The sequence below is a fragment of the Eschrichtius robustus genome, chromosome 12 (assembly GCF_028021215.1).
Source record: "Eschrichtius robustus isolate mEscRob2 chromosome 12, mEscRob2.pri, whole genome shotgun sequence".
NCBI lineage: Eukaryota > Metazoa > Chordata > Mammalia > Artiodactyla > Eschrichtiidae > Eschrichtius > Eschrichtius robustus.
In genome coordinates this window covers 3838144-3857269 of record NC_090835.1, presented here as the reverse complement: position 1 = coordinate 3857269, position 19126 = coordinate 3838144, and the positions used below count along the sequence as shown (strand labels likewise).

At 42.9% G+C, this 19126-nt stretch overlaps 1 protein-coding gene across 1 annotated transcript in view; it reads right to left on the bottom strand.

Annotated features, from left to right (window-relative positions):
- The window catches only part of C12H3orf20 (chromosome 12 C3orf20 homolog), a 77378-nt gene that overhangs the window by 45437 nt on the left and 12815 nt on the right, over positions 1 to 19126 (bottom strand). The window contains exons 5-8 of the mRNA XM_068557977.1: positions 18682 to 18966; positions 8668 to 8820; positions 7775 to 7895; positions 1703 to 1834 (exon numbers count right to left, since the gene is read on the bottom strand). Of these exons, the coding sequence (XP_068414078.1) occupies positions 1703 to 1834; positions 7775 to 7895; positions 8668 to 8820; positions 18682 to 18966 (691 nt within the window). The remainder of the gene's footprint in view (positions 1 to 1702; positions 1835 to 7774; positions 7896 to 8667; positions 8821 to 18681; positions 18967 to 19126) is intronic.

Here is a 19126-nt window from a genome sequence, read left to right as displayed (position 1 = left end):
TGAGGCTTCTTTCACTTTGACATCCCCAGCAGCCAATCCGGCACACGGCAGGTGCTAATACATGTTTATTGAATTAGCTAATCAACTAATGAAGTTGAAATGCTGCTGAAATGTAAGAGCAGTGAAAAAAACAGGTGCAATGCTTCCCTCCAGGAAAAACACAGGTGTTCTCTGTGTCTTGTTTAGATAACATGGCTCTCCAACAAATGCCAGCCTCGTGTGTCCCCACGTAAAGGGGAGACATGGGGCTGGCTGCTCCGATGGGCTCTGTCAGCCCTGTGAGCCTATGAGCCTTCGGCATGTGGTGGCAAATGCCCGCACAGTGCAAATGCCTCCTTCAGAGTGACTACAGTTTATCAGCCAAACTGGGACACTTCTGAGAGTGAAAGGGATGCTACTAATAACTCCTGGGCTGATAGGCATAAACTGGGACTGGCCCCGGGAAGACTGGGAGGTGTGGTGCCCCCGCTCCCACTCCAAGGAGGCTCCCTGAGTGAGCCAATCCCCTGTGTGTAATGCCAGCGGCCAGTGCCACCAAGGAGCCCGTGGCCACCCCAGTCTCATGGTGAATGTCAACTATTCTCTTCCAGACTATAAACTCCTCGGGGATCAGGGACTTTGTCCCCTCATCCTCTCCATCTCTTTTCACAATGTTGACTCTGGACCAGGCACACAGTAGGATCCACAAAGACCCAGTGAATGAAGAACTGAGTTTCCAGACTCCAACACTGGCTCACCTACCCCCTTAGCAAGTGCTTCATTTGAAGCAGTCCCTGTGCTTCAGGGCAACAGTACCTGTAGGAATCACAGGGAATTCCCAGTTTGGTAGAGAAGGCTGGCTTGTAAATAAAGCAGTGTTGGAATGGAGGTGAGTCACGGCTGGGAGGGCTGAGCAAGGGGACAGGCAGATTCTACCTGGGATGGGAAAGGGGGTGGTGGAGAGGGTCATCAACACATGGGCAGTTACTCTCTCCGGCATCATATCTCCCTTTTCTGGTAACAGCACCATGATTTTCCTTTAGGAACACACTTCTGCCTAATCGTTTGCCTAAGTGGTATACCTGGGGCTGATCACACCCCTCAGCTCCTGGGATGGACATGACCACTCGAGCCTGGCTAGTAAGAGCAACACACATACCTCACCACAGAGAACATTTCAGGTGCAGGCAGTAGATGGAGCCAATGATGTTGGTGTTGGCACCTCTACTGAAGTGCTTAGCAAAGAGAAGTCCTCTTTTTACTGGGGAGACCAAAGTTGGTAGAACAATAAGCCTGGAGAGGCTCATGACCATCTTGTCACCATAATAAGAGAAACTCCTTGAGAATAAAGCCAACAAAGAGGAAGGCAGAGCCAAGAGATGGGAAGATCTGATGGAATCCTTTGAGGGCCTGGATCCAGCCATGCCTGATGCTGCCTATCTACAGACTGACTTTTCAGTTTACTGAGCCAATACACTTTCTTTCCATGCTTAAGCTAGTCTGCAATGGATCCTGTCACACCTGAAAGACTCTTGATAGAAGTTTCACAGAGAAGGTGGTACTAAAGTCAGACAGTGAATGATGAGTAGAAGTCCATTAGGCAGGGAAAGAGGTGGGGCCTTGTATGGGTAGGGGAGCCAGGAAGAACAAAGGCATTCCAAAGTGACAATCCATGTTGAAACGCTCTGGGATCAGGCCTGGGTGACTGGTCTGCGTGCCTTACCCGTTTATCGTGTGATGTCCCGTGGGGACAGTTGTTGGCCGATACGGGGAGTGTTACTGTCTCATTCAGGGAGGTAAAGGTGACCATGATAGAATCCTGCCCTAGCACCGTCAGCTTCATTTGCTCATTCACCTGTGGATGAAGAAACCAGGACTCAGTGGATCCCTGCTTCTGTTGTCCCACCTACCCGTTCCTGACTGGGTAGGAGGGACAACAGAAAACCACAAAACCAAAACCCCTCTTGGCTTGGGGCTAAGAGAGTTGTAAGATCTTTCTGGTTATTATGCTAGAATCCTGTTTTCAGGGAGAACACATAAGAATTCCAATTTTTCTTTGAGGGATGAGCAGAAAAAGTAATCATGGTTCCTTACCCCTGCCCTTTCCCTTTCCAACCCAAACCTGTAACCAACTGTGAAGGAGACACAGGGATCCAACAGGCGAGTCAGCTTTGGTTCTGGTAGAGTTGGATAGGAGTCAGAAGCCAACACTGTCCCTGAATCTGACGCTGTGTCCACCCAGGCACCAGGTCTGACTAGGAAAGCACGCAGAACTACCTTGGCAGGGGGACCAGAACTCACCCCTCTGCAGATGGATGGGCAGATGGCAAAAGGGAACCCAGCCAGGGCCGTGCCACACATGCTCATTCCCCTCTCCTGCAGTCACCAAATGTGTCACCACTCCTCCCCTGAGGAGGAGCCACCCTTTTTCATCACTTCCAAAAGGGTGGGATTTCCTAGGTAGCAGTCCCAGAGAAGAACACAGGGAGGGTGAGCTGCCCTTATAGCAACTGACTCCTTACTAAGAACTCCGTGGTCTGGAGTAAGTCCCAGTTCTGCCTCTGGTTAGCAAGCCACTGGGCCTCTCTGAAGCTCCCAATCTTCAATATCAGAGTCAAAATGCTCGTGCTAGGTTCAAATAAGATAAAGATTATGGAAGTGGCTTTCTAAACCACAAAGGCCCACACCAAACACGAGCAGATATTGTCAGGATGTGGCAGAGCAACGCACACGTAAGGCCCTGGCTGGTTCAGGTGTGCAGAGAGTTATTTATGCACAGTGGCCCCACCGGGGCCTGGGCGTCTGTAGCTCTACAGTCCCTGACCTACACGTGCCCCAGAACTCCTCGGAACTAAGAAAGTGCACTCCATCTTCACTCCTTCCATTTCCTTCTAGGATTCCACTTGCTGGTCCAAAGGTCCACACTCAAATTTCCTCACCACCCAGCCCCTTCCTCATTCTGTTCAGCCTGGGTGCTAGTCCCCTTCCACACCCTGAAAACATCTGATCCATGACCATCTTCCTGCCAAGTGTGTGACATCTTCAAACCTGTAGATCACTCTCACTCAAGAGAGACACTACCTGCTCCTGTTCTCCTTCTAGAGAGTGGAGAACAGAGCTGTGAGCTGTGGCTGGGAGCTCAAGCACTGTGGTTGGACACTTTAGGCAGGTTGCTTAGCTTCTCTGAGCCTGGGGACAATAACAGAATCTTTCTCTGGGGCACTAAGCAGATTTCACAGATAAAATAAGCAAAGGGCTTAGCTTGGTAGAGCTGTTTTTAATTATCTTGGCCCCTGGGTGGTTTCTCTTCCTCTTCCCAATGTCCCAGCGATGGTGCTCTATGAACTCAGCCACTGCTCATCTTCCTGGGAGTTCGTGAGCCACATGTATATCACGTGTATATCATCCCCAATCTCTCACTCTAGGGGAGGATCCCTGTCCAGAGAGAGATGTCCACTGAGCCCAATCAGCACATCAAAAACCATATGGGCCTCTGAGCCTCTCAGAAACTGCTTTGTTTCCACCCAGACACACACACTCCATGTGGAGTCATCTATAATTCCCTCTTCCTCTCATTTATCCCCTACAGCCCACTTCTGAATGCCACTGATTTATTTTACTGAAATGGTCCCTTTAAAAAATACTACTAATACCCTTCATCATGTCAAGTCTGGCTAGTAACTCCTTAACTAGTCTTTCTACTAGCTCCATCTGCTGATCTTTCCCTCTCCAGTCAGCCTTCCACATAAATGCTGGATGGAGCATACCAGCCCTCAGCTTAAAAACTAACCAGCTGATTATACTCCCAGCATAGCTGAGTCAGCTCCTAACAGGCTGATCCTCCCACAGAACTTGGAAAAAATACAAAAAACAACTACCCAAAGGCTCAGAAGAGTAAGCAAAAGCACGCAGATTTCGAAGAGTCAAAACTTAAAAGGATCAACATGGGATGAGTTCTTTCTGGCCCAAAGAACCAAAGGACAAAACGTGGGGTCAACTACAGTCACAGAAAAGTAAGGAGAGAATTACAGAAGGACAGAGAAATAGAGTCCCAAATGCTATGATTAAACAGTCCACAGCTTTGGCTGATCCCTGAACCATGTGTGAGCAGTGCAAACTCAAGGCAGTTTACTTCCAGGGAAACAGAAGACTGAACTGAGATTTGAGCTGCTGCCCACTGCGGGTGAGACAAAGTTTGCATTATGAGTCTAAACAAGCCCATTGCCTGTTAAAACAAAAAAATCAACACTCTTCAGAGAAATACATCAGAACTCAGAGACTCTAAAACATAACATCCACAATGTCAGCAATCCAAAATGACTCAACATGTGAAGAGCCAGTGAAGTGTGAGCTGTTCTCAAGGCAACAAATAACCAATCCTGTCTGATACGTCCCAGATGTTGAAATTACCAGACAAGGCTTTATAGCAGCTAACTTAACTATGCTCAATGAGGCAAAGGAAAATATATTTGTAATGAAAGAAAAATTAGGAAATCTCAGCAGAGAAACAGAAAATATAAAAAACCACTAAACAGAAATCATAGAGTTGAAAATAAATATCTGGAATTTTTAAACATCACAGGATTAGCATAACAGCAGAATGGAAATGACAGAATAAAGTCAGTGAATTTGGAGATAGATCCATGTAAATTATCCAATCTGAAAAGTAAACAGAAAAATATTGAACAATAACAAAAAGAACAGAGACTCAGGGACCTTTGGGACGACATAAAAGGTCTAAAATACCTGTAATTGGAGTCTCAGAAGAAAAGGAAAGAGACTGGAGTGCATTTTTTCCCTAAAATGACGGCAGACGACTCCCCAAGTTTGGTGAAAGATGTGAATTTACAGATTAAAGTAGCTCAGTAAACCCCAAACAGAATTTATATGAAGACAACCACACGCAGACACATCATAGTCAAACTTAGAAAACTAAAAGAGAAAATCTTGAAAGCAACTAGAGAGAATGAACAATGATTTGAATAACTACAGACTTCTCATCAGAAACTATGGAGGACAGACACAGTGGAACATCTTTAAAATGCTGATAGAAAAAAATGTCGACCAGAATTCCATATCTGGCAAAAATATTCTTTCATAAAGACCTTTTTCACATGAAAGAAAACAGAATTTGTTGCCAGAAGATCTCCATTTCAAGAAATGCTAAAGGAAGTTTTTCAGGATGAAGAGAAATGATACTGGAGGGAAACTGAATTTTCAGAGAGGAATGAAAATGCTGGGAACGATAAATATCTGGGCAGAAACAGACTTGCCACTGCAGCCTCCAAGACAGCATGCAAACTTCTCAGCATGATATCCAATGCCTCTCACCTCCACCCCCCTGACACATACAGCTCTTGTCTACTTTTCTTTCATGAGAAGCACTTGTGAACTTTTAACAATGCCACCCTGAGTCCCAACTCCAAGCCTTTACAGATGCTATTCCTCTATCCAGAATGCTCTCCCTCCTTCTTATCTGTATCTATGAGAATAATATGCACACACACTAATGTTACAACTCAAGGCCACTTGTGTTCCAGGCCACTCCTGACTGTACCAGCCCCTGTTGTGCATTTCTGTATGCAGCTCTAGGGAACAGAACAATGAACTAAAACACGCTGCTGAAACACTTTAGTGTGTCAAAGCACCTTCCCCACCATTGTTTCATTTAGTTCTCACAGAAACAGTGTGAGGCAGGAGGGAGGCTCTTGTGACCCACCTTGTATCGATGAGCCACCAAGACTCAGAGAAGCTGAGTGGTTTTCAGAAAGCTGCACACCCAGGGTTTGGCAAAGCTGACACTAGTACTTGGCTCCTCAGACCCTCATCCCAGAGTTCTCTGTCCACTTGGCCATACTGACATATAACATATGGTGTCTGCCTGCAACCAATTTATAATCTTTTTGGATTGTAAACTTTCATACAACTAAAAAAAAGTTAAATAGTAAGGCAATAACTCAATACACCCCTGGACTGGGGATCCTGGACCTGGTCAAGCAATAGAAATACTTGTGAAAAACTACAAAATCCAGAACCCATGACAGACCAACTGAATCACAATCTCTCTAGGGCTGTGCCTGGGATCTATATTTTTGTTAAAGTCCCATGGGTGATTCTGATATGCAGCCACAACTGAGAACCTCTTCATTACATGACTAATTGTACAATGACTGGAATTTGTCATTTCAGTCCAGATTACTTTTTTTAAAAAATTTATTTATTTTATTTTATTTTTTATTTATTTATGGCTGTGTTGGGTCTTCGTTTCTGTGCAAGGGCTCTCTCTAGTTGCGGCAAGCGGGGGCCACTCTTCATCGCGGTGCGCGGGCCTCTCACCGTCGCGGCCTCTCTTGTTGCGGAGCACAGGCTCCAGATGCGCAGGCTCAGTAATTGTGGCTCACGGGCCCAGTTGCTCCGCGGCACGTGGGATCTTCCCAGACCAGGGCTCGAACCCGTGTCCCCTGCATTAGCAGGCAGATTCTCAACCACTGTGCCACCAGGGAAGCCCCAGATTACTTTTTAATCCAGACAGTGGGCACTGGGAGAAGAGAGAAATGGGTGTGGACTGGAGTGCCATGAGGACAGGAAGTCTGAGTAGGGCCTTGAAGGAGGGAAAATTTGGATTGGCAGAGAGAGAAGATGTATTATATTTCAGGCCAGTGGGGTAGGAAGGGTGAGACATGTTCAAGGAATTAAATGTTTCTGAGCAGAGGTATGGTCTACGGGAATCGAGATATAAGAATGAGAATCCAGTGGTCAACGTAGAGGATGAACAGGAAGGGCATGAGACAGGATGCTTGAGCCCTACCATGAACTCTAACAGTGCTTCTGTCTGTAACTCTTTTTTCTTCTGTCTGTAACACTTACCTTGGGTGCATTCTATGTTCTGTGATCTTTCTCTGAATCCCAACCCCATGAGCTTGTCCTTCTCTCACAGCCCTTATACTTTTCTACCACATACTCTTATTATTCCCCTAGATTTCTGAGTTCCTTGAGGGGTATTGTCTATCTTTCTATCCCCTAGATTGGTGATTTTCAACAATGGGTGAGTTTTGCCTCCCAGAGACATTTGGCACTGTCTGGAGATATTTTTGGTTGCCACAACTAGGAGAGGGGGTACTCCGGGCATCTAGGGAGATACTGGTAAATATCCTACAATGCACAGTTATTACAAAGGATTATCCATCTCAAAATGTCAGTAGTTCCGGGGATGAGAAACTCTGCCATAGGTAAAGTGACAAGCACACTTATTTGCTTTATTAATATATTAAATGTGTTATTATTTAATATTAGTAATCAAACATTTATTATTTAATAACTCTTTGATGAATAGCTGAAAAACCAAATGAATGAAAAAAAGATTTGTGTCTATCAGCTTCCTTTAACTCTCAGATTTTTTTCTTTCACAGATAGTAAAACTATAAAAACAAAAACTGGGGATACCAACATAGAATTATTTTTCTTATTGCCACACATAGGCATTAAAAATAAAACTATCAACTACTGTAACAGTTACTTCCTAAAATAAAGGACATTTTAACTATAAAATATAATATCATTAATAATAAAAATAAAACAGGAAGCATATTACCAAGAAAGGTCAATACAGCAGCCAACAGTTGCTGTAGGCTGGTGAAAAGTTCACTTCAGCCAGCCCTGGACCACTGCCCATCAACGTGGGAACCTCTGAGATTACAAGCTCCTTGAGGCTAGGGCTCCTGTCATACAGGGAGCCCTCTGGCCCTTAATGCTGGGCAGCCCAGTGGCAAGCCTCACCTCTGCTGCCCACCCTTACCTTGTATTCCAGGGAGAGCAAAGTCTCTGTCTTGGAGGTCCAGCTCCACTTGTGGACTACATAGCCCTTGTAGTCATTGGTGGTCCCACCTTCCTCATCCAAGACCAAGACGTATGGGCAGCTAGGAGAGATACGTAAATGAGGAGCTTCCTCCAGGTCCCGGAAGGAAGCCCCCACCACTACAGGCTATAGGCAGGCAGGGCTCTGAGACTCTGCCCCAGCTGGAGGAACTGTGGACTCTTGCAGGTGGCCCTACTTACCCCGCCTAACATGGTCTGATGTCCCTTCACACCTGTTGATGCTACTGGGGAGTCTGTTGGGAAGGTCAGATCTGACGGAGATGGTGGAGGCTCAGGCCAAACCCAAGGGGGAGAGAAATGGAATGTGTGCCCGTAGCCCAGGAGCCTGAGCATATAAGAGCTCAGGCACCAAAATGGGAAATGGAACATCTGTCACATGAAAGTAAGTCAATCCCTCCAGGAACAGTTCCTTAGGAAAATCAGACAAAATCAACATTTGGCTGCCAAGAATATGGGCTACCCATGACCTCTCCTTCACTGCTTCCTAGTATAAAACACTTCTCTCCCCTAAAGAATTCTTCCATGAATCTAGCTAACAGTGAAGATCTTAGTGCTCTGGGGGGAACAAGTGGAGTAGGACTTGGGGAATTTCCCTTCTCATTGGCTATGACATGAATCCAGCAAGTAAGGAAGGGCCTCAAAGCACCTATGTCCCTACAGGCACTGCTTTGGCCCTGCCACACCGTCTTCCTAGACCTCTGGACACCGCCTGGTCCATCTTTTTCCCAGGGGCTCCTACTTTCCACCTCAGTGTCCCACTTTGTCACCCTCAGAGATACTTCCATGGGGCCAAGATTCCCCCAACCGACTCACCGGGCCTTCAGGTTGTAGTGAACACAGCCTTGGCCTTCAGCATTGAACATGGCCAGGAAGGAGAAGCTGGGTGTGTCATTAAACAGGCAGGTGATGGCTCTTCCTCTGCAGCATGTGGGGATCTGACACACAGCGATGTTTCCGGAGGGATAGCTGGCAGAAATTGTTAAGTAGAACTAACAGAAAACTCTCAGGGTTCTGCTCTTAGGTGCCTCATGGAAAGCAAGTCTACATGTCAGTGTTTTAGCTGTTTGGTACATCATTCCCAGTCTTCTGCACTTTGCATAAGTAACAACTAAATGACTATGGAACCAACCATGCCCTGGGTGCTTCCCTGTATCCTCTTTCTACTCCTCACAACCACCCTGTGGTAGGTACTATTACCTTCATCTCACAGATGAGTAGGGTTTCCCTGCATGTAAAGGGTTTCCTGGGATGCAGGACTTTCAGTGATAAAACCAGGAAAGTCCCAGACAAACCAGGGTAAGTTATTCACCCAACAGATGAGGAATCCAAGGTGAAGAGAAGTGATCTGCCTTACATCACACCACAGGAAGTGGCAGAGCCAGTATCTGAACTCTGAGGCCAGAGATGTTTCTAATGCTGTTAGGCTGCTTCCCCTTCTTACCAATCTAGAAGAGTAGACAATGTCTCCCTGTTCATTTCCTACTAAGGAGGCTGCAAGGAGCACTGGTCCTGACTAAAACAGATATGGTGTGGGCAGCTACTATCCTTTTTGCAGGAATTTCAGAAGTGCCCCAGACAGGAAGAATTTCAGTGGTCCTACAATCCACTCCTGGGCATATATCCAGAGAAAACTATAATTCAAAAAGATACATGCACCCCAATGTTCACTGCAGCACTATTTACAATAGCCAAGACATGGAAGCAAACTACATGTCCACCAACAGATGACTGGATAAAGAAAATGTGTTATATACATACACACACACACACACACACACACACACACATATATACACGATGGAATATTACTCAGCCATAAAAAAGAATGAGATAATGACATTTGCAGCAACATATAGGACCTAGAGATTAACATACTAAGGGAAGTAAGTCAGAGACAAAGACAAATATCATATGATATTGCTTATATGTGGAACCCTAAAAAAATGAACTTATTTACAAAACAGAAATAGACCCACAGACATAGAAAACAAACTTATGGTTACCAAAGGGGAAAAGTGAGGGGAGGGATAAATTAGGAGTTTGGGGTTAATATATACACACTCCTATATGTAAAATAGATAACCAACAAGGACCTACTGTATAGCACAGGGAACTATATTCAATATTTTATAATAACCTATACTGGAAAAGAATCTGAAAAATAATATATATATACACACACACACACACACACATATAACTGAATCACTGTGCTGTATACCTAAAACTAACACAACATTGTAAATCAACTATACTTCAATTTTTTTTAATTTAAAAATAAACAAATAAATTAATTAATTATTAAACAAAAAAAATAAAATTCATTAGATGGATTTAGCAGCATGCTGGAGCAGTAGAAGAAAAATATCAGTGAACCTGAAGACAGAACAATTGAAATTATCCAGCTTGAGGAGCAAAAAGAAAAAAGAATGAAGAAAAATGAACAGAACCTAGGAGACCTGTAGGACACCACCAAGTAGACAAATACATGCATAACAGGAGTCCCAGAAGAAGTGAGGGGACAGAAAGAAATAATGGTTGAAAACTCCTCAATTTTTATGAAAGATATGACTCTATACATTCAGGAAGATCAACAAACTGCAAGTAGGATAAATTCAAAGACAGCCATGTTATTATCGAACTGCATAAAGACAAAGAAAGAATCTTGAAAGCAGCAAAAGAAGAGACTTGTCATGTACAAGGGATCCTTAATAAAATTAGTGGCCAAGTTCTCATCAGAAACCAAGAAGGCCAGAGGTACTGGGATGAAATATTTAAAAAGCTGAAAAAAAAAAAAGCTATCAACCAAGGCTTCTATACTGAGTAAAACTATTCTTCAAAAATGAAGGAGAAATTAAGATTTTTCCAGATAAACTAAAGCTGAGAGAGTTCACCACTAGTACACCTGCCCTACAAAAAATGCTAAAAGGATTCCTTAAGGCTGAAATGAAAAAACACTTGACAGTAACTCAAAGACAAACAAAGGAAAAAAGAACACCAGTAACGGTAACTACATAAGTAAATATAAAATTCAGTATTATATTATTATTTTGTTTATAATTCCTTTTTTCCTATATGATTTGAAAAAACAAATGCATAAAACAATACTTGTAAATCTATATTAATGGCAATGTATATATAAAGAGTTAATTTCTGTTAACAACGAAATAAAGGAGGAGGAATGGAGCTGTATAGGAGCAGAGTCTTACATGCTACTGAGGCTAAGTTGGTATTAACTCAAACTAATATGTTGTCAAATGTAATTAGTTTCTTCAGGCTGCTGTAACTAAGTACCACAAACTGGGTGACCTGAACAGCAGAAATTTATTCTCTCACAGTCTGGAGTCTAGAAGCCTGAAATCAAGGTGCTGATAGGGCCATATTCTTGGAGGCTCTGGGGAAGAACACTTCCTTGCCTCTTCCTATTTTTGGTTACCAAGAATCTTTAGCATTCCTTGGTTTATAGATGCATCATTCTAACCTCTATCTCAGTCATCACGTGGTGTTCTTCCCTCTGTGTGTGTCTGTTTTCTCTTCTTATAAGGACAACAGTGGATTAGGGCTCATTCTAATCCAATATAACTGCATCTTAATAATTATATCTGCAAAGACCCTATTTCTAAATATGGTCATAGTCTGAGGTTCCAGGTAAACATAAATTTTTGTTAGACATTATTCAACCCATTATACCAGGGGAACCAATAAGAAAATAACTAGAAAGTGTGGAGAAAAGGAAATCAGAGAGCTACCATATAATCCAGCAATCCCACCCTTGGACATATATCCAGAGAAAAACATGGTTCGAAAGGATACACACACCCCAATGTTCACTGCAGCACTGTTTACAATAGCCAAGACATGGAAGCAACCTGAACGTCCACTGACAGATGAATGGATAAAGATGTGGTACATATATACAATGGAATATTACTCAGCCATTAAAAAGAATGAAATAATGTCATTTGCAGCAACATGGATGGACCTAGAAATTATCATACCAAGTGAAGTAAGTAGGACAGGGAAAGACAAATATCATGTGATATCACTTATATGCTGTATCCAAAAAGAAAAAATGAAAGAAATGAACTTATTTACAAAACAGAAATAGACTCACAGACTTAGAAAAGGAACTTATGGTTACTGGAGAGAAGGGTGGGAGGAGGGATAGATTGGGAGTTTGGGAATGACATGTACACACTACTGTATTTAAAATAAAATGCCTTGGGACTACCCTGGTGGCACAGTGGTTAAGAATCCACCTGCCAATGCAGTGGACACGGGTTTGATCCCTGGTCCGGGAAGATCCCACACACCACGGAGCAACTAAGCCCGTGTGCCACAACTACTGAGCCTGCGCTCTAGAGCCCGTGAGCCACAACTACTGAGCCCACGGGCCACAACTACTGAAGCCCGTGCGCCTAGAGCCCGTGCTCCGCAACAAGAGAAGCCACTGCAATGAGAAGCCCACGCACCGCAACAAAGAGTAGCCCCCATTTGCCACAACTAGAGAAAGCCCGTGCACAGCAACAAAGACCCAATGCAGCCCCCACAAATAAATAAATAAAAATAAAATGCCTTTCCATGAAAAAGAAAGAAAACAAACAGCAAAATGGCAGAATTCAGTCCTCCCATATCATCAATTACTTTAAATATAAATGGATTAAACTCTCCAAAGGCAGAGATCTGCCAAATGGACAAAAACAAAACAAAACATATTACTCAACTATATGCTATCTACAAGAGACTCACTTTAGATGCTAAGACACAACTAGGTTGAAAGTGAAATGATGGAAAAGGATATTCCATGCAAATAGTAACCAAAAGAAAGGTGGCTATATTGATATCAGACAAAATAGACTTTAGTAAAAATTTTTACAAGAGACAAAGAAGGACATTATGTATTGAGGAAAGGGCTAATACCTCAAGAAGATATGACAACTATAGACGTATAAACACCTCACAACAGAGCCCTAAAATATATAAAGCAAAAATGCACAGAATTAGAGGAAGAAATAGTTCTACAATAAGAGAGACTTCACTACCTTACTTTCAATAATGGCTAGAAAAACTAGACAGAAAATCAATCAAGAAACAGAGGACTTGAACAATAGTATAAACCAACTAGACCTACCAGGCATATACAGAACATTCCACTTGACAACAGGAGAATACACGTTCTTCTCAAGTTCACATGGATTGTTCTCTGGTTTACACAGTATGTCAGGCCACAAAACAAGTCTCAATAAATTTTCAAAAGACTGGAACCATAAAGAGTATATTCTCTGACAACAGAATGAAACTAGAAATCACTGGCAGAGGAAATTTAGAAAATTCACAGACAGGTGGAAATTAAGCACACACTTTTAAACAACTAATGGATAGAGAATAAATCACAAGGGAAATCAGAAAATACTTTGAGATAAATGAAAACAAAAACACAAAATACCAAAACTTATGGGATCAGGTGAAAGCAGTACCCAGAGAGAAATTTATAGCTATAAATATTCATATTATGACAGTCTCTAGGTCCAATCCATGTTGCTGCAAATGGCATTATTTCATTTTTTTATACAGCCTAGAGATTGTCATACTGAGTGAAGTCAGACAGAGAAAGACAAATATCATATGATATCACTTATATGTGGAATCTAAAAAAAATGGTACAAATGAACTTATTTACAAAATAGAAATAGAGTCACAGATGTAGAAAACAAACTTATGTTACCAGGGGTGAAACAGGGTGGGGGGGAGGGATAAACTGGGAGATTGGGATTGACATATACACATTACTATATAAAAAATAGATAACTAATAAGGACCTACTGTATAGCACAGGGAATTCTTCTCAATACTCTGTAATGACCTATATGGGGAAAGAATCTGAAAAAGAGTGGATATAGTAAATCAATGATACTTCAATTTTAAAAAAGATAAAAAGATTAAAAATTAAAAAAACCAAGAGTGGATATATGTATAAGTGATTCACTTTGCTGTACAGCAGAAACTAACAACATTGTAAATCAACTACACTCCAATAAAATTTTTTAAATATTCATATTAAAGGAGAAGAAAGATCTCAAATCAATAACCCAACCTTCCACCGTAATGAACTATAAAAAGAACAGTAAAGTAAAACTAAAGCTACCAGAGGAAGGAAATAATAAAGATTAGAGAGAAGAAAAACAAAACAGAGGACAGAAAAAACAATAGAGAGAACCGACAAAACCCAAAACTGGTTCTTTGAAAAGATCTGTAAAATTAACAAAACTTTAGCTACACTGACTGAGGGGGAAAAAAAAAAAAAAGGAAGACTCAAATTCCTAAAATCAGAAATGAAAGTGGAGACTACTACTGACCTTACAGAAATGAAAAAAGATCATAAGAGAATTATATGAAGATCTGTACCTCTACCAGTTAGGCAACCTAGTTGAAAAGGACCAATTTCTAGAAACATGCAAAGCAAAGTTGCAGGATACAACATCAACACATAGAAATAAGTTGTCCTTCATGAACCTGGAATGTCTTTCCATTCATTTCAGTCCTCTCTATTTCAGCAATATTTTGCAGTTTTCAGTGTACGAGTTTTACACCTCCTTGGTTAAATTTATTCCAAAGTATTTTATCCTTTTTGATGTTACTGTAAATGGTATCATTTCCTTTTGTTTATTGCTTTTCTATTGTAGTTGTTGCTCATATAGCATTTCAGATCATTTGTTCCCGGTGTTCATGGATTGGAAGAATTAATTTTTTTTTTTTTAAGAATTAATATTGTTAATGGCAATGCTCCCCACAGTGATCTACAGATATTGGGTTGACCAAAAAGTTTGTTTGGGTTTTTCTGTAACATCTTAGGGTCTTTTTGGCCAACCCAATACAATGCAATCCCTACCAATCCCATCAATCTTTTTTGCAGCAATGGAAAACTTGATCCTAAAACTCGTACAGAATTGCAAGGGTACCCAAATAACCAAAATAATCTTGAAGAAAAGAATAAAGATGAAGGACCCACACTTACTGATTTCAACACTCACTACAAAGCGATAATAAAACAGTGTGGTACTGGTATAATAGACATATATATCAACAGAACAGAATTGAGTGTCCAAAAATAAGCCCATATATCTATGGTCAATTGATTTTCAACAAGGGCGACAAGACCATTCAATGAGGGAAAGAATAGTCTCTTCAACAAATAGTGCTGGGACAATTGGGAACCACATGCAAAAGAACGAAGTTGGACCCTTACTCATACCATATGCAAAGATCAACTGAAAAATGGATCAGAGATCTAGACGTAAGAGCTATAACTATAAAGCTCTTAGAAGAAAACAGAAGAATAAGGAATAGTTTCTTAGATATAAAATCCAAAAAAATAGAAAAATTGGACTTCATCAAAATTTAAATCTTTTGTATATCAAAGGATGCTATCAAGGGTATGAAAAGACACCTCACAGTACAGGAAAAAAATATGCAAATCATGTATCTGATAAGGGCCTAGTATCCACAATATAAAAAGAACTCTCACAACTTAATCAAAAAATGGGCAAAGGACTTGAATACACATTTCTACAAAGAAGATTATACAAAGAAGGCACATGAAAATGCTCCTAATCATTAGCTATTAGGGAAATGCAAGTCAAAACCATGACAAGATATCACTTCACACCCACTAGAATGGCTGGAATTTAAAAATTGGAAAATATCAAGTATAGTCAAGGATGTGGAGAAACTGAAACCCTCACACATTGCTGGTGGGAATGTAAAATGGTGCAGCCACTTTGGAAAACATTCTGAATGTTTTCATAATAAGTTAAATATAGAATTATCATATGACCCAGTAATTCCACTCCTAGGTATAGACCGAAAAGAAATGAAAACAGTGTGCAAATACAAACTTCTCCAAGAATGTTCATAGCAGCATTATTCACACTAGCCAAATGGTGGGAGCAATCTAATGTCCATAAATGAAAGAATGGATTTTAAAAAGTGGTATATCCATACAATAGAATATTAGTCAGCCACAAAAAGGAAGGAAATTCTGACACATGCTACAACACGTATGAATCTTGAAAACATTATGTTAAGTGAAGGAAGCCAGGCATAAAAGGCCCCATATTGTAAGATTCCATTTATATGAGATGTCCAGAATAGGCAAATCCATAGAGACAAAAAAACAGATTGGTGGTTGCCCCTGGGGGTAGAGGGAAATGAGGAGTGACCAATTAATGGGTATAGGGTTTTCTTTTGGGGTGAACTCAATAGAGGAGTTGGTTGCACAACACTGTAAATGTGCTAAATGCCACTAAATTGTACACATTAAGAGGACTTTATGTCATGTGAATTTCACCCCAATCAAAAAAACAAAAGGAGGGAATTCCCTGGAGGTCCAGTGGTTAGGACTCTGTGCGCCCACTGCCAAGGGCTGGGGTTCGATCCCTGGTCGGGGAACTGGGAGAACAGATGCATACTACAACATGGAAGAACCTCGAAAACATTATGCTAAGTGAAAGAAGCCAGATAAAAAGGCCACATACTGTGTGACTCCATTTATATGCAATGTCTGGACTAGGGAAATGCATAGAGACAGAAAGCAGATGAGCAGTTGCCAGGGACCGTGGGGGAGGGGAAATGGGGAGTGACTGCTTAATAGGTACAGGGTTTCCTTCTGAGGTGATGAAAAAGTGCTGGAAACTAGATAGTGGTGATGGTTGTACAACACTATGAACGCCACTGAACTGTACACTTCAAAATGCTTAAAACGGTAAATGTTATGTGCATTTTACCATATTAAAAAAATGTGCACCTCACACAGCAGTTCTGAGTGCTCAACAAATCCCTAAAGGAACAGCACTTAGCACAGTACTGGGCACATGGTGATTATGGTTTGTTTTTAATGTGGTGAGTTTGTATCTTTGTATGAAAAAAGGACTTGAGGGAAGTTTGACAGGAGACTCAGCCATTGAGGACAGAGATCCAAGGAGATGCTGACAGCCCAAATGAAAGGGATGCCGGGATGGTTCTGGGGTCTGACACTGACCAGTGCAAACCCACTGGGGCTTGGAGCTTTTTGGCAATCCAAGGGCAGACACATCACTTCTACCTGAGAGTTTTGCCCAGCAGTCTCCGTGAAGACAGAATTAGCTGCCGAGCCCAGGGTTCTGTGGAACCCATGAGGGAGGGAAGTGCCTCCCAAACATCTTCTCTACTCCAGAGGGATCCAACACCTGCACGTGTGTTTTGGCCATTTGATCACAGTAACACAGATGCTGTCCTTCAAGATCACTGGGTCCAACTTCCTCACCTTATAATGGAGAGAAGTGAGGCCCAGAGAGATGGAATGGCTTGTGCAGGGTCACCAAGAAGAACTGGGCCTAGAACCCAGGCCTCTTGGGACTCCCACAGCGGAAATACATTAATGACCAAGATCACTGGGGTCTGAGTCAAGCGCACCAGCATCGATGGCCTGAGGCCTGGGGTGGTCCCAGCAGGGGGTCCTTGGGATTCTGTGGCAGGCGAGGGAACACGGATCCCAGCAGGCTGGGCTGCAGTACCTTGATCCCCTGATCTACACTTGCCCACCCCTCTCTGGTCCTGCCAATAGCAACTTAATTCACAGACACAGCTTCACGAGCTCAGGGCGATGGTCCCATTCAACGCAGTGTGGAGTAAGAAAACGGGGGAGAGGGAGCCCCATGACCCCTGTGAGCAGCAGCTGCCTGGGAAGGTGTGTGCTGAGTCCAATGCACAAGGTGCCCCGGAAGCAGGGCTGAGCAGAGGGTAATGAATGCACTCATTTATGGTCAGAGAAACAATAGGACTCCTTTGACAGATACTGCAATTCTGAATTCCCAGTTCAGTGGAGAGGAGGCCAAAGGAAGCGAGGGGGGCCCTGGCCAGGCAGGCCTGCTGGACCGCCTGTTGAGACAGCACAGAGAGCCACCTCCCTCTAAGGTAAAGTGGTACATTCACTCCATTCCACTAATCATTGCATATAATACTCGATAAACATCTGTGAATGAAGAAAGCAATCTGACTCCATTCATGCTAAAATATGCATAACTCTCAGCCTTTACCCTGCACGTTAGAAATCTTAGTTTTCCTCAGTCTAGGGTTCTTGTCCATGGACAAGCTTTGAAGGTCTGCAGACCCCCTGCAATCACAGGAAATGTTTTACACTCATGTGTATCAGTTCATATTTCTAGGAAGAGAGTCTATAGCTTTCACCAGATTCTCAACGAGAAAATGTGTCCCGTTGTGCCACTCACACACCCCAAGGTTGGGACCCAGCTGCCCATATGCTCATGAATACCAACAGACCTCAGCTGCAGAGCAACCCGAGCATGTGCCAGGCAGGGTATCTGCGGTGCGGGTTAGACTCCAAATACATGGATCTTGGGGGCAAAGTATGCAAGAACCACAGGGCTTACCCGTTGAGACTGGGACAGAAGGACAAAGACCCCCCCCCCCCAAGGATGAAGGGTCTCCTATCACCTTCTCTCGGCTAAAGATGAATTGTTCTGTGTCTCCAACCTCTTCCCACCTGGGAGAGCCTCGAAGGCAGGGACTGCTGCTGTACCCCCAGCCAGCACTGACACGCGATCACAGATAGTCGGGTTCAGTACGTCCTGGTTGATCAGGACTGAATTTGAGGCTTGACTCTTGGTACTTCTTCTCTGACCTGGACAAACTCTTAATACCCCAGAGGACCCATCACCAGGCTTCTCTGACCAAATGAAAAGTCAAAGGAAACACTCTGGCTTTGTCAAAGCCTGGAGTTCTCTGGGCTGAGCTGCTGGGGAGAAAGGGAAGCACCAAATAAAAGGATACTAAACGAAGGAGGACCCATCATAGAAGGTGTAATGCAACTTGATGGCCTTCTTGGGTGCCTTCCACTCCTGAGAATGCCGGCCCCAGTGAAGATGATGGGCAGGAGGTTGGTGAGGGGTGGGAGTGGAAGTCTGAGCACCTGGAGGGTGAGGATGGTGGGCGCCTGGGGTCTGAGCGTCCCCTTTGGGGGTCGACATTAGATTAGGGGGCATCTTTGCCCTGTAGTTGCGTAAGATCATGGGGTAGAAGATATTTCTCCCTTTCCACGAGACCCTTTCGGCTTCTCTGCAGGGAAGGAGACCAACATATTTTCTAGCCACTTGCCTCTCACTCACCAGGCTCTCTGCAGCCCCTCCCCAGCTCCCGAGACTCCCATTCCATTTCCCTGTCCCCAAAGTACCTGTCCCTACCCAACCCCTCATCCTTACAGGCAATGTTTTTAGGA